A 25,161-nucleotide genomic window follows, 5' to 3' on the forward strand; every position below is an offset into this window, starting at 1 on the left:
TTTCGGGCTTTACAAAATAAAATAAAGAAAATAAAGGATTCCTCAAGCCTCCCATGGAAGCTTTCTCTTTGCACCCAGGAATGTGTTGATCTGCTGTTCTTCCTGGGGTTGTCTGGTGAGCTCCAACACTTTCCTCTCATAGTCTTGACAGTGTGCTTTGAAGGTGTCTCTTTCTTCTCTTAGTTGAACCCAAGATTTCTGCAGCTCTTCCAGGTCAGTCGGCATGTCCGGATGTAGAACAACTCGAGGTTCGTCCCCTTCGACTTCTGGCTTAATAGTCACAGGTAGAATAGCGGGATATGGCATGATGAGCTTCTGAGCACGAGCACACACCCATTTGAAGTAAGGCTCCATGGGAATAGAGTTCCATTGTCCTAAAGTTTTGCTTTCTTCTTTGTAGACGCTGCCCCACGCATGTATAAACCTTCGTCGATATCTTTGGGAATCATCTTCGTAGTCGAACACAATGCCACGGATAATCATGTCATGAGGACCGTTTCTTCGTGCATATCCAAATTGGCGCAAAGCTAAAGAGGGGTTGTAAGTGATGCCTCCCTTGATGCCAAGGAGTGGCACATTAGGGTACTCTCCACAATGGTCAATGATAGTAATGTCTCTTTGAAAGAAGTTGTTCCACCGGATATCTGAATGAGACAAAGACATAATCCTGCAAGACCATTGCATTCTTTGTTCGTTTCTCAACACTGATCGGAGAAGGTGTAATGTAAACCATCTAGCCAGTAGTGGTACACAACACATAAGAGTTCCTCGTTTCTTCATGGTACGAGTGTGTAGAGAATGTAGAATGTCTCCCAGCAAGGTAGGTACCGGGTTAAGAAAATGTTGATAATGTGTACACTTATGAATTGGTCGGGATTAGGGAATAAAACCAACCCATAAATCAAAAGAGCCACAACTTCTTCAAAAGCTTGGTAACTTCTGTTTTTTAGTAGTAATCGAGCCTTTTCCATTAAGAACTTAGCAAGCAAACCCTTGACTCCACTCTTTGTTTCCCAATTGGACTCGATTTCTGACTTTCGTAAATGTAAGGCAGCAACAATGATTTCAGGTTTTGGAATTTTTTCTAAACTAGTGAAAGGTAATCGATCTCGAACAGGTAACCCAATCAGTTCAGAGAACTCTTCCAAAGTGGGTACTAACTGGTAATCAGGGAATGTAAAACAATGATGTTCGGGATCAAAGAACTGGAACAAGACCCGTATCATGTCTTCTTCAAATTTTGAGGTAACCAAATGGAGTAGGTGACCGTGCTTTTCAGTGAATTGAGCATTTCTGGGAAATTCTGATATTAAGTCCTTAAGTTCAGACGGTACTATTGAAATGTTGATCCGGACATAATCTCTGGTAGCGAGAGCCATTACCTGCAACAACAGAACAAAGGTAAACTCTTTGATCCTTGAAATGATTAGTGAGAAAATGATATGTTTATGATGCTTATGATGTCATGATGTCAAACATGTGGCACACACAAACAAATCAAACAAATAGCCTTAGGTTTAAAGGTTTGCATGAGGTTGATAGGTGATACCCTCCCCACTGAAGTTGAATTGGTTAAAACCTGTCTTAAAATAGTATTCAGGTTCTATGATCCTTGGAGACAACATCTTAATACGGCGCTCGGACGGCCGATCAAAATATTCCTCGAGGATAACTAACTTCGATCAATTTCAAAGCTAGTCACTTAATAGGCCACAAGTCAAGTTCAACTAAAGGTTCTAAGACAAATTAGTGTTTAATGACATTTCGGAAGCCTAACATACTCCTTGATCGTTTTCAAGGGATATCAGTACAAACCAAAGTGTCGCACTAACAGTGACTACCAGATCAACCGTATCGGTACATGCCGTACAGTTTCCTTGGTCTATTGTCACATACTTAAGGTATCTCGAGATTCGGGTTAGAATCTTTCACACAAGTAAATACCCAAATAAACCTTTGAAAAATAGAACAATCAAGACAAGAAATTGAAAACATCGAAGTGATCTAAACTCTAAGGTAACCCCTTTTGAAAACAGTTTGTTTTTGAATTCCCCAGCAGAGTCGCCAGTTCTGTCGCCCTCGGTTTTTTATATCTCGTGAGATACGAACTGACTCTTCTTTTTTTTTGAGTTTTGAAAATCAGAGAGTCGCCGCCGACTTTTATTTTATCCAATTAAGGAAAGGTTTATAAAAGAAACAAAAAAAGACCTTTAAGAGATTTTGGGTTCGGGGTAGGTTATACAAAGGGAAGGTATTAGCACCCCTTTGTATCCATGGTTATCCATGGGCTCTTAATTGCTTAGCTCACTTGTTTGGATCATTTTTCTTGCCTTGAAATGCTTGTATGTGGTTTTAAAATACCTTTGTAAAGTAACTTTGTAATGATCCTTGTGCGGATGTATACAAAGTGTTTTATGTTTCGAAAAGATGTTTTGAAAAAAAAGATCTTTAATTTCGTAATGATCCTTGTTTGGATATATACAAAATGTTGTCTTTTTTGAAAGTTTTGTTTTGAAAAGCAATGAATATGTGAGACATTTGTTGTTTTGATTTGAGCAAGCAATTAGGAGATCTACCCTAAGTTTATAAGGTCCTTTCCCATTTCTTTTAGAAAATTCTCTTTTGACCGGATGTAAACAAAAGTTTGGATTTGCATTTGAAACAGTAGAACTTGATTTTTTTTGAAAAGAGTAACAGAGGGATTACCCTAAGAGGTGCAAGTGTGATTGTGTTTTGATTCAGATATTTTTATCTTTGAAGTTAGTGACCTAACGCTTCAGTTATTATCTTTGACATACATGCAGTTTTATATGTATAGAATTTAAAGTGCGGGAATGTAAAATGCGGAAAATAAATCTACGCTATTACATCGATTGTGCGGGAAATGTAAACTACGCTATTTACATGATTTTGACAACCTATACACTTTATCTAGGAATTTAAATTGCAATAAGATAAAAGGAAGTATTTTTTTTGGATTTTTTAGATGGTTGATTTTAATTAGAATTAATGCATAATTAATTTAATCAAATAAGAAAAAGGTAGAAATAAATTTAAACCTAAAAATTAAGTCTAAAATATGTTCATATTTCTTATTAATTAATTTTAAAATAAAAACTAATTTTTTTTATTTTTTGAAGTTGTTTTAGAAATTTATTAAGCTAATTAACATATAATTATATAAACAATTATACACATAAGTTAAACTTATGAGAAAAATATTCTAATTATGAACAAAATTAGTCTATAATATATAAACTAAATTTACTAAAAAGAACATATTTTTTTCTGATTTTTTAATAGGTTGAAATAATTAAAAAGCAAATATATAAATATATACTAATTAATTAAACAAAATATTTTAATTATTAAGAAAAATAAAATATTTTTGTATCAAAAAATAATATGTTACTTTATAAACCTAAAAATATTTTTATTATATTTCTTTGATTTTTAAAACTATTTTTAAATAATTTTAGAAGTTAAATCAAATCAAATAAAAAAATATTAAATTGTGATCCTGTGTGGTTATTGAGAGAGTCTATGGTATGGACTGGCAAGGCTAGAGCGTTGGATGGAGGATCAGATGCATCTGATGGTGAATGGAGTGAGGCACATGGCAAAAGCGTAGACTGCAAAGCACAGGATCCAGAAATTTTAAACTGAAACGCGCGTGTCCCTCAGCCAATGGGAGAGAGCCACGTCTTCATCTTCTTCATCAAAACACTTTTTACAGCGTTCATTTGCAGAGAGCTGTAAAAATCTTAACCCTATTATACCTGTGTATCACAAATACAAGTAAAACACAAAATAAATTTGGCGCGAGGCCACAAATCAACTCGTCTTGTTCATACGAGCTCACTGGTATCAATTAGAACCTGTAATTTTGCATGAATCGTGAAGCCCTAATTTTGAGATCAAGAACCCTAAAATGGTGGTTCCTCGTACAGGTGTCCAAACACCAATTAAGTTTCCAGAAATGTTCAGAGCATCTATCTAAACATAAATATGCATTTACATCTTGCTAAACATGCATGTATGATTGACTTCGAGTTAGTTTTTATTTGTGCAAACCGTGAGCTATGGTGGATGATTTTGAGTGCTTTGCTTGCTGCAAATGATTGGGTTATATTCAGTGGAGGTCAGGGAACGTGTTTGAGTGTTTAGTTTGTATTGAAATGAGCTTGAATTTAAAATTCGTGTCTCTTGTTACTGAAGTATCCTACTTCATTTATAAGCCATGGATGTGCTGCAAAGCTAACCTATCTTGCATTGATGATCTTTGAATCTTTGAATTTTTTAATATTAAAACCTTTGAATTCTTTGGCCATGGCTTTGAATTTTCTTCACCCTCTTGCTCTAGGCCTGCTATGTACCTTCATGCTGCAGAGTTGAATCATTCTTGATGGCTTTAGCTTAAGATCAAAGCATTGTATCATTATCCTTCACCATTTCTTTTTCAATTTAACTTTAAATGTAATAAAATAAACCAAAAAAGAAATATAAATGTTATGGGCCTTAGGTTGGTCGTGGGAGGCCCTTAACATTGTTAGAATCATGTTTGGATCATGAAAACTTGGCCCCTTTTGGAAAAAAAACATTTTTGATCAATGTTGGTTTCATGCATTTTCCCAAAAAATAGTCAACTTCAACAAGGCATAAATCCCTCAATTTTGATCATATGAAGGAGTTCTTGTACTTTTTAGAAACCTCAAGATGTCCTCTACAAGCTACTTTGGAAACTTTTTTTCATTTGGAGAAGTTATCTTGATGTTATGGCCTTTGACAAAAAACCACTTTTTGTTGACTTTGAAAATGACCTGTAATGTCTGAGCTCATATTTTTCAAATGGTGAATCCTATGACCATGGGATCAATTGCATTTCAATGATAATTGAATTTCCTTCAAAACAAGCTTTGTTTGGAATTTTTTGAATGAACGAGGAGAGAGTTATGGCCGGTCAAAGTTCAGTTGACTTTTTAGGAGAAAACCCTAATTTTGAAACTTAGGGTTTTGTTGATTTTTGATCCTTTCTTGATGAATTATGATCAACCAATGATCATATGATGAATCTTTTGACAAAATATGGATGTTGACAAAAAATTTCATTTTTGACTGTCTGTTGACTTTTCGGTCAAACTGGTCGTCTATTGACTGTTTGAGCTGCTGACTGTGCGTCTGAGTGAATTGAAGTTCGAAAATTTGTATGGTGGTACTTTGAGACATATGGAGGTCCATGAAATCCATTTGAGGTCTCAAAAAACTTGTTCTCCTGAAAAAAAAACAAAAACCCTAGTTAGGGACTGTTTGTGTAGGAGACAGTTAAGCGTACCTGATTTTTGTGCAGTGCTAAGTCTCTGCTGATCATGTGATTATCAGAAAACTTCTAGAACAAAAATCTTGGAATTTTGAAATGCAAAAGATTGATTTGATTGATGGTACAAAACACGGAGAATTGCACTGTCAGCGGGTTTGATTGTCAACTGGCTGTCCGGGTATTAACGTAACAGTTAAAGTGAAAATTCAACAGTTAAAGTTAATTTTTCTTTTTTGTTTTTTTGTTGTGTTAATGGTGAAAATTTATTTACATGAGTTGTTAGGAAAACACAAACATAATAAATAAATAAAATATACCATACGCGAACGAAATTACCGATAATAACCTTGAAAAATATTTAATGCACAGAAAAATAAATATTTAATTAGCAGAAAACACACATAATATTATCTGGGTAATTAAACTACAATACGACAGATAGTACGACATTTAATACTGACAGTACAAATATTACATAATATAATGAACAGTACGACAAATAAACGGTACATTATTTGAAAACAAAAGATACGACAAACTTTAAAAATGACGATTAAAAACCCATGCTATAAATAACAAAATATAGATGATTGGGAGTGTAAACAACCCAGGTCCGCATTTTTCAGGACTATGCAGACAGAAAAAGGACATGATCACCACCAAGACAGTGATAACCAGAAGAAAAAACGTATCCATCCATTTTGCCATTTTTGCCGGGGAAGAAGAGAAAATAATTATGAGGTAGAAATTTGAGAGATGAGTTTGAATTTTGATGTGAGAATTTATGAAAAAAAATGAGAGGTATTTATAGAGTGAAAAGAAGGATAGAGACGTTGGGGAATGAAGTGATTCCGTACAAAAAAGGAAAATTTGAGTGGTAGTAGGATTTGAAAGAAAGTGTATGGTAGGGTTTGAAAAGAGAGAAAGTTAGGATTTGATTTTGAAAGAAAGAGATTTGAAAAGAAAGGAAAAGATTTTGAAAATAATAGAATATAGTACAAAAATTAGTGGGAAACAAAAACTAATAATAATTTACTCGTTACCAGTACAGTCTGAATCCCCGGACTCTGCGCCTGCAAAAATTTAATTTTGTACCAATTGCGTCAGTACTATTTATCTGCAAATAAATCTCAAATAAACAGCGTGTGTGAAGTGATAAACAGTAATTGGCGTTTGTGTAAGAATAAATTCAACAGCGAACCAAAATACCGCATAAGAAAAATTCTAAAAACCAAGTATTCATAAAATCAGGATATTTCTGAAATAAAATCCAAGATTATATGAAACTCCCAATTTTTAGATAGAAGTCTGTTGCCTTCTTTTTGAAAAAGATGCGGGCAAATTTTGGGGTATCACACTAAGCCTCTTATGCTTATTTTTCCTGAACTGTACGCTATGGCTTTAGACGATGGAATGACAGTGGCAGAGGCTGGCCGAACTAGCAGCTCTAGTTGGCAGTGGCAGAGGGACGCTATCCTCTATCCTAGCAACAGCAGCAGCACCGTGGCAGCATGGCAACATCTCCAGGATGTTATTTCGCTATCAGCTCCTTCTGCCGGTGATAAGGATGACTTCTTGTGGAGTCTTAATTCGCAGGAGACATTCACGGTTAGTTCGTGTTACCGCTGGTTCTTTGCAAAACTATCCGGAATTTCTTTACAGCATTCTATTGTTAAGGCTTCGGTGTTCATGTGGAAGGTTATTGCCCCTTCAAAATTCCTTTTCTTTGGGTGGAGGATAATTCATAACATAATTGCAACGAAGGAGCATTTGCTCAAGCGGGCAATTTTAGATGATTCCGGGTCATTTTGTGTTTTTTGCTCTTCGGAGATTGAAAGTTTGAAGCACCTATTAGGCGTGTGTCGGGTGGTGAAAGGTATTTGGGTGAAGGTGTTTGAATGGTTAGGAGTGAGTGAGAATCTCTCTTTGGATGAATTCTTGAATTTTCCTTTTGCTTATGAAAAGATGAAGAATGGTGTATCGAGGAAGATAATGGGGGCAATTTGGATAGCAACGTGTTGGAGTATTTGGTGTAAACCTAACGATATTATTTTTAACAAGGTGAAATTTAGTTTTCATGAGTGTATGTCGGATATCGTTTCGAGAGCATGGATGTGGTTACAATCTAGTCTTATCTATCCTTGATTCTAATTGTAATTTCCATTCATGGCATATTCTTCTGCTTTCTTGTTTTAAATAGCGGTCTGTTTTCGCCTTTGTAATCGGGTGGAGCACCCCTTATGCTCCTTTTTAATTCCTTTGCCTATTAAAAAAAAGTTATTGAAACGCTGGTATTGAAAATGAAATTGCTTTGAGATGCTAATGCTTTCAAGATTGCTGTTATAGATGTTGAAAATAAAATTATTTTTTCGTAGAGCTTCTAGTTTTAAGTTTATCCAATATATTATAGTTTTAAATTTGTCTAATATATTTTAAGCGAGACTTTCTCTCGTAACTGCTAAGAAAATTACTATTATTTTTTAATGACATTTTTATTAAAAATTTATCTATTTAATTCACAGTTGTTTTTCATTTTTTCAAATATACGACAAATTATTAGAAACAGTAAAAACATAAAAGAATATACATGACAATTTTAGATATAAAAAAACTATAATTTTTTTCAAAAATAAGAATTATTATAATACAACAACTATAATTTTTAAGGATTTTAAAAATCGTATCGAATAAATTTTAAGTTACAAATGAACTTACTACTGCAAATGCATAGATATTCTACTAATTTATAATTACAAGTCAACGCAAATTTATTAATTTTATGACAATTAAAAGCATACCATTAACTATGGTAAAATGTAGAACTTTTTAATTTTAAAAATTCAATTTCAAATCAAATATTTTTTTCGATTTTAAAAATAGAGTTTTATAATTTTAAAAACATTTACATATGTGAGATATAAACAAATCTATTTGAATTTAAAATAAGATGACTATTTATGTGAGTATCTAAGACTGGATTAAAACCCAGGAACTCTACTTTGGTAAACCCGAAATAGATGCGCTGCGCTACCCAGCGTTATACCTTGTCTCCCCTACTTCTCATTTGGTTATGCCACTGCCAATCGCGCGCGGGTAACCCCCGGGTCGGCCGTCCATGGCCTAATAAGATAAGAACTATTATCCTTATGACCAAACAGTGATAGTTTCACAGTCCCGACCAACAATTTGTTGGGAGTAGGGGCATCCAAGTTTGCCCAACCTAGAGATCCATACCATAAAAAATGGAGGCAAGGTTCTCAATTTTTTTTAATGATCTTCAATTTAGTAAGAGTCTCTTTTATTGGGGGTTTTGGAAGGGAGGAAGAAAATATTCCATAATTCACTTCTATTTTTAAATTTTTGACTGGTTATAAATTGACACATTTTTTTAAATTTAATTAAATAGATCAGATATCACTTCGGTTGGTTCAAACAACCGTGGTGAAATGTGTTATTCTGAAACATGAATTGCAATTTAACTTATCTATTCCGTTGCCATTTTTTCATTTCATCGTTGAGGAACTTTTCAACCCTAAAACATCCAGAGCAAGTTGAACCCATTTTTTCATCTTCATTAACAAAATGAAACATGCAATCACAATCTTTCGTTCTCTGGTTAACGTACAACGTCGTCACTATCGTTCGTTCTTAGATTTCTTTTACAAATCTACGAAAATCGATATAACTATGGTTCGTTCTTGGGTTTCCCTTTTACAAAACAACAAAAATAAGTGAGAATAGGAAGAAAAAGAAAGGAGGACAAAACTCGTTTACTTATTCGTCATATTTCTATTACGTAAACCATTCATCATGCATGTACGATACATTTATGTTCTTGTTTTTGATGTTTACGTTGTTGTTGTTGTTCATGTTTATGTTATTGTTGTTTTTGAACTTGAATGTTGTTGTTGAATAGTGATGTTGTTGTTGTTGAGTGTTGTTGATGTTTTAAGTTCTTATACAGTCACTTATGTTGTTGTTGAACTTATTTTGTTGTTGAATGTTGTTGATATTCAGTGTTGTTGTTGTTGAATGTTTAATGTTTGTTGTTATTGAATGTATGTTAGACAAATTGTTGTTCTTGTTGTTGTTTATATGATGTTTTACTGAATATATATAAGACACAATTGTTATCTTATTGTTTTTTATATGTTATTGTTATTGAATGTGTATTAGACACATTGTTGTTGTTGAGGAATGTGCATTAGACACATTATTGTTAATATTTGTATTTTTTTTAAGATTGGTTAAATATTTTGTTGTTGTTTTTTAACATAGATGGATTCTTCATCGAGCGACGAAACTCATCACTACAACATTTATTGCTTCTGGCAACACTCTTTATGCAACATGTGAAATTTACTGCCTAAAAAACGTTTAGACAATGATTCTTGTGGGATGAAAAGATAATTCTCGTAACACCTCACAAATGTCCTCTAAAATACTTATGGGGACAATTTTCAAGCATTGTCTAATTTCACAGAACAAGGCATTTTGTGCTCTGATCTGATTTGTAACATCGAAAACAAGGCATTTTATTTGTTTTGAGTTAATGATTTTGGATCATGTTATTTTCATTAATTCTTTCAGTTGAAGAGATTATTAAAGTTATGTTATTATTTGAAATTCCGATGCGAGTATGTCAATAAATTAAGATGGTATGCATGTTTTATTTTGAGAAACATCCTAAAGTGTTGATTATTCTTTTAAATTAATATTCGAGGCTTATGGTGTTACAACTATGATTTGAGTCATAGTTGGTCATGATTGAACTCAAACTTGGCTGTGTGGCTGAAGAAGGATCTATGATTCGACTCATGTACAAACTGTGATTAGGCTCACAGAGTGCATTATTAGAATCTAGTGTAAGGTATGATTCAAATCATAAGATTACACAAAAACCTGGTTCTTATTTCCTCATTTGATTCGACTAAGGGGATTGTGTGATTCGATTCACACATATATGCCCTAAAAGCGTTTTTTTACCTTTTAATATGTGAGATATGAGCAAATCCGCTTGAATTTAAAATAAGATGACTAATTATGGGAGTATCTAAGACTGGATTCAAACCTAGGAACTCAACTTTAGCTGAAAGAGATACATACCATCAAAAATAGAGGCATGGTTCTCAAGATTTTTTTAATGATCTTCAATTCAATAAGAGTCTGTTTTATTAGGGGTTTTGGAAGGGAGGAAGAAAATATTCCCGAATTCACTACTATTTTTAAATTTTTGACTGGTAATAAACTGGCGCATTTTTTAAAATTTAATTAAATATATTAGATATCACTTCGGTTGATTTAAACAACCGTGGTGAAATGTGTTATTCTGAAACATGAATTACAATTTAACTTATCTATTCAATTGCCATTTTTTCATTTCATCGTTGAGGAATCTTTCAACCCTAAAACATCCAGAGCAAGTTGAACCCATTTTTTCATCTTCATTAACGAAATGAGACATGCAATCACAATCTTTCGTTCTTTGTTTAACGTACAACGCTGTATCTATCGTTCGTTCTTAGATTTCTCTTTTACAAATCAACGAAAATCAATATAACTATGGTTTGTTCTTGTGTTTCCCTTTTTACAAAAAAAAAAAACTCAGAGTAGTTAGACAAAGAAGGGTGGACAAAACTCTTTTACTTATTCGTCATATTTCTATTATGTAAACTATTTATCATGCATGTACAATACATTTATGTTCTTGATGTTTACGTTGTTGTTGTTCATGTTTATGTTATTGTTGTTTTTGAATTTGAATGTTGTTGTTGAATATTGTTTGTTGTAAGTTCTTATAGATTCATTTATGTTGTTGTTGAACTTATTTTGTTGTTGAATGTTGTTGATATTCAGTGTTGTTGTTGTTGTTATTGAATGTATGCTAGACACATTGTTGTTCTTGTTGTTGTTTATATGATGTTGTTACTGAATGTATATATGACACAATTGTCATTTTATTATTTTTTATATGTTGTTGTTGTCGAATGTGTATTAGACACATTGTTATTGTTGATGAATGTGCATGAGACACATTATTGTTATTGTTTGTATATTTTTTTTTTAAGATTGGTTAAATATTTTGTTGTTGTTTTTTAACATAGATGGATTCTTCATCTAACGACGAAACTCATCATTTATTGCTTCTAACAAAACTTTTTAATGCAACATGTGAAAATTATTGCCTAAAAAAAGTTTAGGCAATGATTCTTGTGGGATGCAAAGATAATTTTCGTAACACCTCACAAATGTCCCCTAAAATACTCATGGGGACAATTTTAAAGCGTTGTCTAATTTCACTAATTATTTGAGTTAATGATTTTGGATCATGTCATTTTTATTAATTACTTTAGTTAAAGAGATTATTGAAGTTATGTTATTATTTGAAATTCCTCTACGAGTATGTCAATAAATTGAGATGGTATGCATGTTTTATTTTGATTTGAGTAACATCCTAAAGTGTTGATTATTATTTTAAATAATATTCGGGCTTATGGTGTTACAACTTTGATTTGAGTCATAGTTGGTCATGATTGAACTCAAACTTGACAGTGGCTGAAGAAGAATCTATAATTCGGCTCATGTACAAATTGATATTCAACTCACAAAGTACATTATTAGAATCTACTGTAAGTCATGATTCAAATCACAAGATTACACAAATATCTGGTTCTTATTGCCTCGTTTGGTTTGACTCAGGGGGTTTGTGATTCGAATCACACATCCAAAATCTCAAAAGTTCAAGTTCCAAAGATGTTTTTGAGAATTTACTTTTGACATGACTTGAATAAATCTAAATTATGGTTCTTGTTCCAAAAATTCAACTACTTGATTTAAAGTATAATATTTATACTCAAACATTAATATTTTGAATTTTGCATGCTAAAATAGAGATTCAAAACTCTATCCTTAAAGATGCGCAATTGAGAATGCGACTCAAATATAAGATTAATGACCAACTAAAGCTTAAAGTACAAGTAAAAAAACCATATAGAGGTCCCCTCCCTTAATGAATTAGAGACATGAAACTTCATTATGGTGGTTTGGCTTGCCTGAAGTATCGAGAGGCCATGTATTATGGTGTTTATGGTGGGGAGAGAATTAGCAAACGTTGAGGTGTGAGGCTCTATGGTGTGCGTAATGTTGGATAGGTTATGATATGTCCTCTATCCCATTAAGAAATAGGTCATTCTAGAGGGCTTTGGGATTGTGATCATGAATTAAAAAAGTCTTTAATACATAAAGTGTTTTATGGTCAAATAACATAACATTAATGCATAGGGACTATTACATTAGAAGATGATATAGTTTGAATTATCAGTAAGTATATAACTTATATAATAAATTAGAAGTATAATTTTTATTTGTTAATATCTTATTTTAATTTTATTGAGTTAATCTTTTTTTTAGTTTTGGATCTTTTACTTGAATATCCATTATTAGCATTATATATATGTAGTGTCTTTAACACATTCGAAGATGTCAAATAAATCAATGAAAATATTTTCTATTTTCTTAGTTAGTTTTGAGAGTCTTCTAAATTTTTTAATATTATATTTTTCTTTAATTTTAATCGTATTTTTCTTTAGATCTGATTAATACACTGATGAATGTATCTCACGGATCATAGATATGAGATATCATGTTTTTACATTAGCTTTAATGTTATTAGTGTCTTATACTTTTATTTATTTACTTTTTTAATAAACAATCGTTATATATTTTTGTTACAAAGTCTAAGCCCATACTATTATAACATTTGTCGTTTGCTCGTAGTATGACAATTTTTATTGGAATACAATTTAATTTTTTTTTTTAATTTTTTTATGTGATTTTTCTTTAGGATTTACAAAATTAACTATGGAAAAATACTAATAGTGGCATATACAGGCCCATTTTTAATTGCTTTATCAAATTATAACTAAAATTATAATTTAAGGGTTTAATTGACTATTTATGGTTGATTGAATAATACATACTCATTTTTAAAGAAAAAGATTATTCATACTCATACTAGTATATAAGAGTATTACTAAAAAAACTTAGTAGTTAAGAGGATCATCAAAATGCTCTTTATTTATTTTTTCGTAGTATAAAAGTGGAAAGATAATTATAGTTACTAGAGAACATTGTTTTATTCTTTGCTCACTATGAGCTATATATCTTGATAGCATACATGCATATTATTTGCTCATTCATTAAAAAGCATCCAAAATTGAAGATAGACGATCTCTTGTTTCATGGCTTCCTCTCTCTCTTTGCTGAGGTTGAGCATTTACAAAGTAAGATTGTTTCTGATTTCCTAATAGTCTATCAACCTCTTGAGCTGATCCAGGGAATGCAAGATCTTTCACTGATCGATGTATCTGGCTAATCACATTGTCCTCCTCGCCTTCAAATTTTCAATCACCAGAAAAAAGAATATCTTGATAATTTTTTCTCTTTGATTTAATAGAACCAGACTTTTAAAATACATATATAAAATGAATATATAGAGAGAGTGAATGAGTGATAATATGATATACCTGCAAGAAAGTTCCTCTGGTTGTTCTCAGCATTGATACCAAATCCAAGCAAATTGAGATTTGAGGAAGCTCTTATGGCAACTGGATGACCTGCTGGAATTACAAAAACATCTCCTTGAGACAACTTAGCTTTGTAATTTATCACTTGTTTGTTTATCTCTTCTTCCCCTTGTTCCTCTTCTTCTTCCTCTTCTTTTCTCTGTCCTTGCTGGTTTTCATTTCTTTGACCCAAAAGTTCAAAATCTCCATTTCCTTCGTTAACTGTTACTATTACTATGGCCCTCGAATTGTAGTGTGGCAATAATAGAGATCCCTGGAATTTAATTTTTAAAGAATAATTAAATAAATATTTTTGGTATATGTTCTATACACAAAGCATGTTATTGACTATATAAAACTTAGTTACTTATATGATGTCAACTTAATAACAAAAGTTTGACAATATAACTTTAACATGCAAAAATCAAATCATTTAGAACAATTAAAATTTGATCAAGTGAAATCTCGGTGTGTAATATAGTTAGTTTCCTATATTATAAAATCATTTTACCATACCTCCTTAATCTCAACAGAATTAACAAGTATATCCAAGTTCTGAAGTTGCGGATTTTTCTCTGGGGTGACTTCAAAGAATTTGCCAAACTTGTTGGAATAGATAGGATTGCGACTTCTTAAGTTAAATGGCTCAAATTCAGAGGATAAACTTTTTTTGGAGCTAGACTTTGCATTTTTACTCAATTCCTGAATTTGTCGCCTTGATAATTTGGCTATTACATCCTCTTCTTGACTCTGCTGCCTCTTATCCCTAAGGCTTCTTCTTTGTTGTGTCTCTTTCTCGTGCCCTTCCAAAAGAACCTTCTCTATCTCTTCATAATCGGTCTATATTTTTTTACAATATATACAAAGAAAAAGTGAATATTAACATATATATAGAAAACCAAACAGATACATAAAAAAATGAAGAAGTTGTGTGTGTTATGTTTACATTGAAGGAAGCCTGTAGAATGTTCTTGCTGAACCCAGATAAGATGGAAGGTTGGTTTTGATTTCCAGACAATAAGAAAGACTGTTGAAAAGGACAAACAATAATCTTAAGATCATTAGAAAATCTCTACAGTAAAATAGGTATAAATACAATCACAATTGTTGTAGTTATGTTATGGTAGAGATCCTTAAATTTTTTCATACACCAACGCGCAAATCATATTTGATATAAGAAAAGGTAAACATTAACTGACTATATTACCTGAAGTTGGCCAGGTCTATTTATGGAAATGGCAAGATCTAATACTCTAAGATCTTCGTCGTCGTCTCGATTAACCAAATAAGCAACGGTGCCAGCAGGAAGTCTTATCGTGTCTCCACGCTCAAGGTTGAAGGAGTTTCTATCGTCGGGTTTCAACACTGTGAGTATAGCTCTTCCTGAAAGTTACAATTAACATTATATTTTAAAATTGAATGTAATTTATCCTTACAAAACAAGCATGTAAAGTAATAAATACCGTTTTTTTTATAAAATAAACTATGTGTGATTAGTTTTAAATATTTAACTTGATAAATAATAAATTACCACTTAGGACAACAAGGATGAAATCGGCATCGGTTTGTTGTGGAAGAAATATGGTGTGAGGTTTGGACTTATATTCCAAAAGACGGTAGTTTTGAAGATTTTCAAATATTTTGGAACGCTGGTCAAACTTCTGGAGAACACGGATGTGACCGTTTTCATTTTCAAAAAGAGTTTGAAACCTGTTAGACTCGAAGATAAATGGATTCTCTTGATCAGGTCTAGAAGAGACACACGCTAGTAAAGCAATTCCCAGCAGCATCAAAAGTGGGAATGAAGCTTTCATTGTAATAGCAGCCATGTTGATTTGAACTAATGTTTCACTTAGCTTGTTGTGTGGATGAATAGAGTACAGTGATATGAGAGGGTATTTATAGATATAGAAAGAAAGTTATATAATTAACATGCACCAACATTTGGCCATGCTGAACCATGCATATAGACGTGTGTGAAACATGCATATAATTAACATGCACCAACATTTGGACATTCTTATGGTAAAGGAGGATGCTTTATATATGAATTAATGAAATGACTAGACAGTGTTAACAATTGATTCGTCACACAAATTCTTTTTCAGGAGAATTTCTCTAGTGATAATAAAGTAATATGGATCACATCTGCTGCACACTTATGTTTTATTATTGAGTTGGAATTTCTTCATGTTGAATTATTAAAAAACTCTTTTCTCTAAATTTTCTCATTAACTAACTGCTAAGAAAATTATTATTTTTTAATGACATTTTTATTAAAAATTTATCTATTTTATTCACACAGTTGTTTTTCATTTTTTCAAATATACGACAAACTATTAGAAACAGATTTATTAATTTTATGACAATTAAAAGCATACCATTAACAGGTTGGAGAACCTTAGTTCTCCGCTTTATATTAAAACTTGTTTACTAAAAAAAACTATGGTAAAATGTAGAACTTTTTAATTTTAAAAATTCAAATCCAAATAAAATATTTGTTTCGATTTTAAAAATAGTGTTTTTTCGATTTTAAATATAAAAATGTTTTTTTAATTATCATATTAGTGGATATTTTTATTTGTCTAAAGAGAAAAGAGTTGAATTTATAATTACTTTATCCATTTAATCCATATATTAATCTCAAAATTAAGTGTATATGCTAGCAAACATGCATTGTCTTTCAAACTGGAGACATTAAGCCTCTAGAGCAAAGTCTTAACCGTTGGGCTACAAACAACGAATTGTTCATTAATTTTTCTAATAAATATATATTTTATTATTTCAGTATTATAATTTCTTAACCATACCTCTCAAAATTGAGACCCCCATTTTTTTAGGTCCTGGACTGTTGGCCTGCTTGCCTGGGCCAGGACCGGCTCTGATTTTTCCTAATACTACCTCTGCAAAGAGTAACACTTTATTTGTTTATAGTTTGGGAGCCCCACATTCATGGGGATGTCACCTGAATGTAACACTATGTCAATCCGTCCATTTCTAGGAAATTCATGGGTAGAGTCGTCCATTGGTGCTCGCTACGATGAGGATTTTGGTCCATAGATTGGACATTCTGCCGGAAAGGGTGAGTTCTCTCGGTGTTGCCTCCAATTTCTTCTTAGTGTTTTGGCTTGACTGTCTCATTAGGTTGTTCTAATTCTAGATATTCTTTGATTTTCTTCAAATATTCTTTAAGAGAAAAGGTATCGATAAGTGCCACTATTTACATACACAAAATAACTACATTTTGACACTTATCATAGTCCAAAGGATGAGAAATCTACCTTGACTCATAATGTCAAGTGTTGGCTTCTTTTTGGTTAGATCGTTCTTTTCCTTAGCTTTTATTTTAAGCTTTAGGATAGTCCCTTCATCTCCTCCCCTTCTTAGATTTTCAAAATCTTCTCCCTTTTTCCAAAACCTTCTTCTATTTGTAAAACTCTTTAAAAACCTTTTCTTTAAAAAATATCTTTTGCCCTTGCTGGAATTTCCTTCAAAGTTTAGACACGATTAATTGTTATAGCGAGTTGCGATACCCCACGATTTTGATATTGATTGATATGATCGAATCTTTTTCACTTGAGAGAGCTAGTGGTATACTTGTTGATTTTATCCAAGTTGGAGTATTTCTTTCATTTGTGACGCAAAGAATTCATCTGTTCTCATGTTTAAAATCAATGACTGAGTATTCTCTCTGGCGATGATAAAGTGTATTCTTTTTAAAAATCTCCCATTTTTAAGTGGAACTACATTAGCTCTGACTTCTCCATTGCACCGAGGAGGTATGTAGGCACAAGATGTAATGTCTTGCCGAGCTTATTTTTAAAATTCAAACAAACCTTTCCTTTCGCACAAAAAACACAGATTTTAAAAAAGGTTCCTACGGAGTACCACAAATATGAGGGGTGCTTAAAACCTTCCCTTTGTATAATCAACACCAGTACCTAAGATCTCTTTTTTGTTTTAAAAACAAACTTTGAGTTTATTTAGCTCCTTTTCCATTTCCTTTGGAAACAATAAAGTGCGGTGGCGACTTTCAGTAAAATAATGAGTCAAGTCAGTCAATGGCTTTGATCTCAGATTTTCCCCGCTACACCTCCAATTTATTCTTAGTGCTTTGACTTCACTGTCTCATTAGGTTGTTCTACTTCTAGATGATTTTCTTCAAATATTCTTTAAGAGATTTCACAAAAAACTATCAACGTATTTTTATGAGAGAAAATCTTTGATTATCGTGCATTTACAGTTTGTCATCAAGCTAGAAGTGAAGTTGAAACGTTGAAGAATGATTTTCACAGTCAAAGCCAAATAATCTTATAAGACTCTTTAGGTGTGTTTGTTTCAAGGTTAGAAAAAATATGGTTTTTTCTTTACCCACCTCCCTATGGCTTTGGCTAATATGCATAAGGATTTCCTTATGCACCGTGCATAAGCCTACATAAGTCATTGGAAATCCAGTATTGAGTATTGAGTATAGGGTATTGAGGGGTGACTACTGAGTATTGAGTAATAACAATTGATGTCTAGAATTTGATCCAAAGGTCCATAATGATCTATGCATGGTGCATAGATTTTTATCTATGCACGGTAACTGCACCCCCTCCCTATGGGGGTCACCCCCGGCGAAAACCCCACTTTACCCCTGCTTCAAAAATGCATTTCCGAAATATTTTTATTCTAAATTTTTCTAGATTTCGGAAGTGCACTTCCGAAAAAATCCCAAAAATTGAGATTTTGAATAATTCGGAGATGCATCTCCGAATAAAACAAAAAAAAATTAAAAATCCCAAAAATTAAAATTTTTAGGATATTAATTAACTCACATATCATAAATTTGATATAATTTATGAGTAATGAATAATAATAATTATATATTTTGATATAATTTATAAATTATGAATAATAATTATTATATATTTCTATTCTGATTCATATTTTAAAATTTAAAATAATTTCACCTATAAAATGAGTTATAATTTTTTATTTATATATTTATATATTTATAATAATTATTATATATTTATATATTTACAAAATAATTTAAAAAATGAGTGTTTTAATTTATATATTTACACAATAATTATAATAATTACTATATATTTATAAAAATTATTATATATTTATATAATAATTATTATATATTAATTATAAATATATTTATATAATAATTATAAAAATTTTAAAAAATGAGTGTTTTAATTTATAATAATTATTATATATTTATATGTTAATATAATAATTATTATATATTTATATATTTCACTTACAAAATTAATAATTATTATTATATATTTCTATTCTGATTCATAATGAGAAATGAGTTATAATTTTTTATTTAGTTAAAAAAATTAAAAAAAGATTTTGTCTTAATTTTATTTATTGAATAAATTTTATATTTAATGGTATATAATTCAAAATTTACTTATGAAATTAAAATGTTTTTGATTTATATAAGTTAGTAAAATAATTTTTAACTTTAATATTGTCTAGGAAATTTTGATTCACCTTGATTTTATTGATTCACCTTGATTTTATACCTATTACTTGTATTGATTCACCTTGAATTTAATTTTTTAATAATTATTGAATTCTTTCGGAAGTGTATATCCGAAACATTCTAAGACTAATTTGGACTTGGAATATTTCGGATATGCATCTCCGAAGACACTCCTCTCCCAAAAAGGAGTGTTTTCGGAAATACATCTCCGAAAACCCAAAAAAGGAGGTGTTTTCGAAAATGCATCTCCGAAAACACCTTTTTTTCGTGTTTTCGGAAGTGCATTTCCGAAATAAGACAAATTTTGAAAAAAAAAACATTTCGGAAATGCATTTCCGAAGTTAAGGGTATTTTGGGTTTTTCACCAGAGGTGACCAAGAAAGTAGGGAGGTGGGTAAAGAAATTTCCAAAAATATTGTCAGGACTATGATCATGGGAATTGAATATTCCTATGTTTAGGGGTGGCAAACGGGCATGCCCGCCCCGCAAAAGCCCGCGAAAAAACGGGGCGGGACGGTGCGGGCTTTTTTAAGAGTGCGGGTCTAAAACGTTGCCCCGCCCCGCAAAAAAGTGAGGGCGGGGTGGGGAAAGCCTGCGGGCATTCGGCTTTTTAGGCCTAAAAATAGTAAAATTCTATGAAAAAACAAATGCCCGCAAAAGCCCATAAAAAAACAGGGCGGGGCGGGGCGGGCACATTAAAGAGAGCGGGCCTAAAATCTTGCTCCGCCCCACGAAAATGTGCGGGTAAAACGAGCTTTCCCTGCGTGCCGGGCCCGTTTTGCCACCCCTACCTATGTTTGATTCAAGTTTAAAAGAATTATTCCAAGGAACTTTTTATTCCAAGTGTCATACCCTAATTTTTGACCCCCCTGAGATGACATATCTTCAGGATTTTTCATCAGGTCAAGACAAGTACCCAGAGCAGTCATTTCTCCATCTGGTACCTAATCGAGGATGCTCAAAGACAAGAAAGCTCAGGCAAAGGATCAATCAATACAAAGACTAGTCTCTAATACAATCATGGGGCTCAAAAACTTCACTTTTCTCATCTATGATTGATTAGACATCCAGTCATATGAGTACAGGTTTACTCAGGTCACCAGACTAGGGTTTTGAGCCTATCAAGGACTGAAATCAGGGATCACATTTGGGAAACCCTAAAAAACCTCAGAGGATCATTCAAAGACATCAATCATCTTCAAATAACTCATATTACAAGATCTACTGGACATCACACTTCAATTCAAAGTCTACAGTCATTATTTTCACATGGTCGACAAATTAGGGTTTTGACCTAATTCACCAAGATAGTTGACTTCTGATCAGGGCATGAATCCAAAACTCAAGACATGATTCAAGGATCTCTACTACCTCCATATAATCCATTTATATCATCCATTTGGGGAGAAGATCTTATTTCTACACAAAAGCCCAAAAATTCACTTTGTCAGGAAAAAGTCAACTGTGAAGGATCATCATTGACTTTTAAGGTTTTTGGTCAAAAAATGACTTTCAAAGATCAATATCATCAATATATGGATGTCAAAGTCATTTGGCCAAAGAAATTCAAAGAAATTCATCAAGGAGCGAAAAGTCGGGAATTAGGGTTTTTTGAGGGCATGGTGAGATCTCAAAATTTCACCTACACAACTCAAAAAACTTCCAACATGAAAGTTGTAGATCTTGCCAAATAAAACAACATCTTACAAGGGAACTTTTTTCAAAAGATCAACCATTTATGAAGTTTTGGAAATTTTGAAGTTTAGGTCATAAACACTTAGAAATTTTTCTAAGTGTTTTAACCTAGTTTTCTTCCAACTTTGGCCTCATTTTTCACAAATTTCCCAAAGGATTCTGAAGAAGACATAAACTAATGATTTAAAGTAGATGTTTAGGGCTTTCCAAATTGTGTTCAACCTTCTCAAAATTCAATTTGAGCTAAGAGTTATGCTTGTTCAAAGTTGGCCTCATGAAGTGAAATTATAGGTCATGCATCATTTTGGAACTTTGAAGTTTTGTGCACATGACCTCAAATTCAGATGCTACATGACCCATAATACATCTGCAAACATGCCATGCATTCATTTTCACCATGCCATGATAATTGAAGAAGATTCCTAAAACAAGAACATGTGATTATGTAATGATTACATTTGAGAATTTATGGCAAATTGATGAATCACCCAAGGAATCTTCTCATCAACCAATTAGAGCTCACTTTGCATCTGAATTGTCCCCTAAGATCAGATAGAATCAATGGATAGGGGAGGTGGCTCGAAAATGCAATGATCACACTTGGATATTCTTTGAAATTTCTTCATGGCTAAGAAACCAAACTTGCTTCACTAAGCAAGCTCACTCTCTCACTCAGTACTGAGACATTTGCCTATAAATAGGAGAGCACAATTCAGTAGAAGAACACACCAAAGCAACCATATTACTTGCTTTCTCTTTCTCTTCTCTTGTTCATTGTTTTTCAAAGTTCTTTGGCAAGAAGAATCGATTTCTTCAAACCAGAGCTTATCTTTGGGAAGTGAGCATTCTAACATCTCAAGGGAGGTCATTTGAGGTGATCCAAGCACCTGGATCACTTCTGTAGGTGGAGGAACACCATTGTTGCTCTCACTTTGGAGCATCTGCAGTTGGAGGTCCATGGAGTGATTCAGAAGGTTTCAAGGCAAGCCAATCATCCAGACACACTCCTCAGGTCATAGTGAAGCTAACCAGATGGCTGCAGCTCATCTGTAACTCGAGAATCAACACCCTCCATGTTCACTTGAAGCTGAAATCGAGGGAGGTCCATAGAACAATTCAGGAGGTTTGAGGTCATTACAAGCATTCAGTTAGCATCACTGAGCCACAAGGAAGCTTTTGGGATCGTTCATACAAGCCCAGTTGCTCTCTATCATCCTCACGATCTCCATTTTCAGAGGTAAGTTTCTGAACTCTCTCTCTTTAATTTAAGTACTCTTTGTGAAATAGCTCGATTCTATCTTGTTCAGCATCATCAGAGGATTGAAAACCCTCTATCATCATCCATTTATCTTTCAGTATAGTCATTTAATTTAATTTTGAAATTTTAGGGTTCTTCACGATTTCTGGTAAATTAATTAGATGTAGTTAATGATAGTTCATGTTAGTTACATATTTAGAATCGTGAGTGAATTTAGAGCAAGTTTCATGTTTACATCGTTGCAAATGGTTGAGAAACGAGTAAGTTCAGAATTTCAAAAATGGAGAGCTTGAGGTTGAAGATGAAGATGGTGGTGGCGCGCAAATTTGAATTCTCAGGGGAGAGTTTATTTTATTTTGAATGGTGTGCGTTTTATTAACGACTGAATAACTTGCCCTAGTGGCCACACATGCGCTCTTAGTCTCCTCATGCCAAAGGTCTGGGGTTCGAATCCCCCTCGCCCCAGACTTTTTGGTTCTTTTATTTTTCAAAGATTTACAACTTGTTTTGAAACATAACCAAATGAAGGCAAGTCACTAACACTGAGCGCGCGTTGGCTCAGTGGTGTTGTTTTGGGCTGGTAACCTCAAGGGCGTGGGTTCAAACCCTCCAAGGGCCAAAACTTATTTTTTTAACACTAATTTCTTTCATTTCTCTTCACAACTTCACATATTTATTTAACCTATCAAAATAAATCATTTTCACTTCATTTTTCATACACCTATTATTTAATATATCTATTTTGTGAATAGTCAAAAAAATCATAAAAATATTATTTATTTCTTGAGTTTTTAATTAGGTTTAAAATAGTATGTTTTAAGTGTTTTCTTAAATACTTTAAATATATATTATCACTTTATTTTAACCTAATCACTTTGTAAATAAGTTTATGATAAAACCCTAATTATTTAGGTCTTAATTAAGTAAAAATCTTTATTTTTACTTTAATTAAGTTGACTTTTGTCAATTTTCAAAGCTGTTATCAATCTCCGTTTAAACGGATGATTAAGGTTTTCAAACAACAAAACCTTATATCATTTCAAATCATTTTCAACTGCTTTTATCACCAGTACTGCAAAGTACTGGGCCTCTAATAGAGTGTAAGTCCCAAAAACCTTCTCTTCTTAGCTTGTTTTTAAAAAAACTGTATTTTCAAAATCTTCTTTCTGTTTTCAAAACATTCCTCTGGTATTTGAAGGGCATTATTCCCGGTGAAACTCTTCAGATACCTATGTGACCTTTGTCCATCTTCACTTCTTCTGTTTTAAAAAACCATTAACTGTTTATCATATATATATTCAACTGTTATCAACAAAACAACAAAGATACTGTTGAGGCTCTGTACATACTTCTTCAATGGCCTCCACTCCATCCAGGTTAGGCTTTACAAGCTTTCAATTTACAGTCTTTATTTAAATTACTGTCAAATATAAACTGTGCATATATATATTAGTTTAGAACTACGTTTGAGTATAAACCCTAGGACAGTTAAACTATATATATATATATTATAGGAATATGACCTAGGATTGAGAATGTCTTCCCGGTGAAGGCTCTTTCCTAATTAGAGATCTGTAGTTCAAACCCCCAAGATGAATTATTCCCGGTGAAACATCTTGGCAAAAACCTTAGAATCCAAAAATATAGGACACATCCACCCAAAGAGGAATTATTCCCGGTGAAACCTCTTACCCATTTGCTTAGAGCCAAAATAAGTTCAAAACCACATAAGCTTTCTCTTGTGCTATAACAAGGACCCTCGATTAGCCTCCTCTTGGGCTTTGTACAAGGACCCACAGGCTTCTTAAAAGCATTTCCAGCTTCCTCTTGAGCTTGTATACAAGGACCCATCAGGTTTCTTATAAACATAGGAACAGGTCTTTAGTCACCTTTTAGCCTACCCTGGTGAGTTTCTTCCAATTTAAACCAGACCTTAAACAAGCTAAGTTTGTCTCAATTTTGCATTGAGTACACCTTTTGGAATGAGAGACATGGACAGTCTCTGTCACCTTTATCTTCATCAATCTTCCTTAGCAGAGTCTAGGATCCATGTTTGGTCATTCTCAGCATTGAGTCAGCCTTCATCTTGGGCTTTAAACAAGAAGTCTCCATTAGATAATCTTTCTGCCATTCATTTTAATAAAAAAACCCCTGGAAAGGGTTAGCCTCCAACATCTGTCTAAAATGTCAAAATCCCTGGAAAGGGTTAGCTTCCACACATTCCTTCATTTCAATAAAACCCCTGGAAAGGGTTAGCCTCCAAAATTAACTAATAAATAATTTCATTCTCTTAGGAGATAATTTCCCCAAAAGAGTCAAAACCCCTGGAAAGGGTCAGCCTCCAAAAAAAAAAAAAAAAAAAAAAAACATGATAAAGTCAGTCTTTTAACAGACAAATTCACCAGCTGAGTCAAATCCCTGGAAAGGGTTAGCTTCCAAAGAAAAACAGTCTTTTAATAAATAAAACCTCCTCAGTAGAGTCAAAACCAACAAAAACAGTTAGCCTCAACCTTGGGCTTCATACAAGGCACCCAAACAATAAAACTCCCCTGTCAAGAGTCAGCCTCAACCTTGGGCATTGTACAAGGCAGATAATAGAGTCTCCCCAGTGAGTCCTTCATCACTCAGTAGCCACAACCTTGGGCTTTGTACAAGGCAGATAAACCATATCTTTCATGTGTCAAAGATTCCTAACACTTAGGATCTTTCCCCATATAGTCATCCATACTTAATTCATTTAAGAGTCCGCCACAACCTTGGGCTTTGTACAAGGCAGAAAATAATGTTTTCCCCTAGCTAGAGTTAGCCACAACCTTGGGCTTTGTACAAGGCA

The 25,161-nt window shown here is 32.9% G+C and overlaps 2 protein-coding genes across 2 annotated transcripts; one reads left to right on the top strand and one right to left on the bottom strand.

The window, feature by feature from the left end:
• The first annotated feature begins 6,712 nt into the window (after positions 1-6,712).
• LOC131631923 (uncharacterized) lies at positions 6,713-7,462 on the top strand. The gene has a single exon (XM_058902683.1). It carries the CDS (start codon positions 6,713-6,715, stop codon positions 7,460-7,462), a length of 750 nt encoding a protein of 249 aa, XP_058758666.1.
• A 5,965-nt stretch (positions 7,463-13,427) lies between these two features.
• LOC131631894 (vicilin-like) lies at positions 13,428-15,761 on the bottom strand. The gene is made up of 6 exons (XM_058902657.1): positions 15,413-15,761; positions 15,089-15,264; positions 14,828-14,908; positions 14,398-14,721; positions 13,843-14,155; positions 13,428-13,709 (listed from the first exon to the last, which is right to left on the bottom strand). The coding sequence occupies exons 1-6, from the start codon at positions 15,708-15,710 to the stop codon at positions 13,516-13,518; spliced, it is 1,386 nt and encodes a 461-aa protein (XP_058758640.1). The 5' UTR covers positions 15,711-15,761; the 3' UTR covers positions 13,428-13,515.
• Between the last annotated feature and the right edge of the window lie 9,400 nt (positions 15,762-25,161).

The sequence above is a fragment of the Vicia villosa genome, unplaced genomic scaffold (assembly GCF_029867415.1).
Source record: "Vicia villosa cultivar HV-30 ecotype Madison, WI unplaced genomic scaffold, Vvil1.0 ctg.000881F_1_1, whole genome shotgun sequence".
Taxonomy (NCBI): Eukaryota; Viridiplantae; Streptophyta; class Magnoliopsida; order Fabales; family Fabaceae; genus Vicia; species Vicia villosa.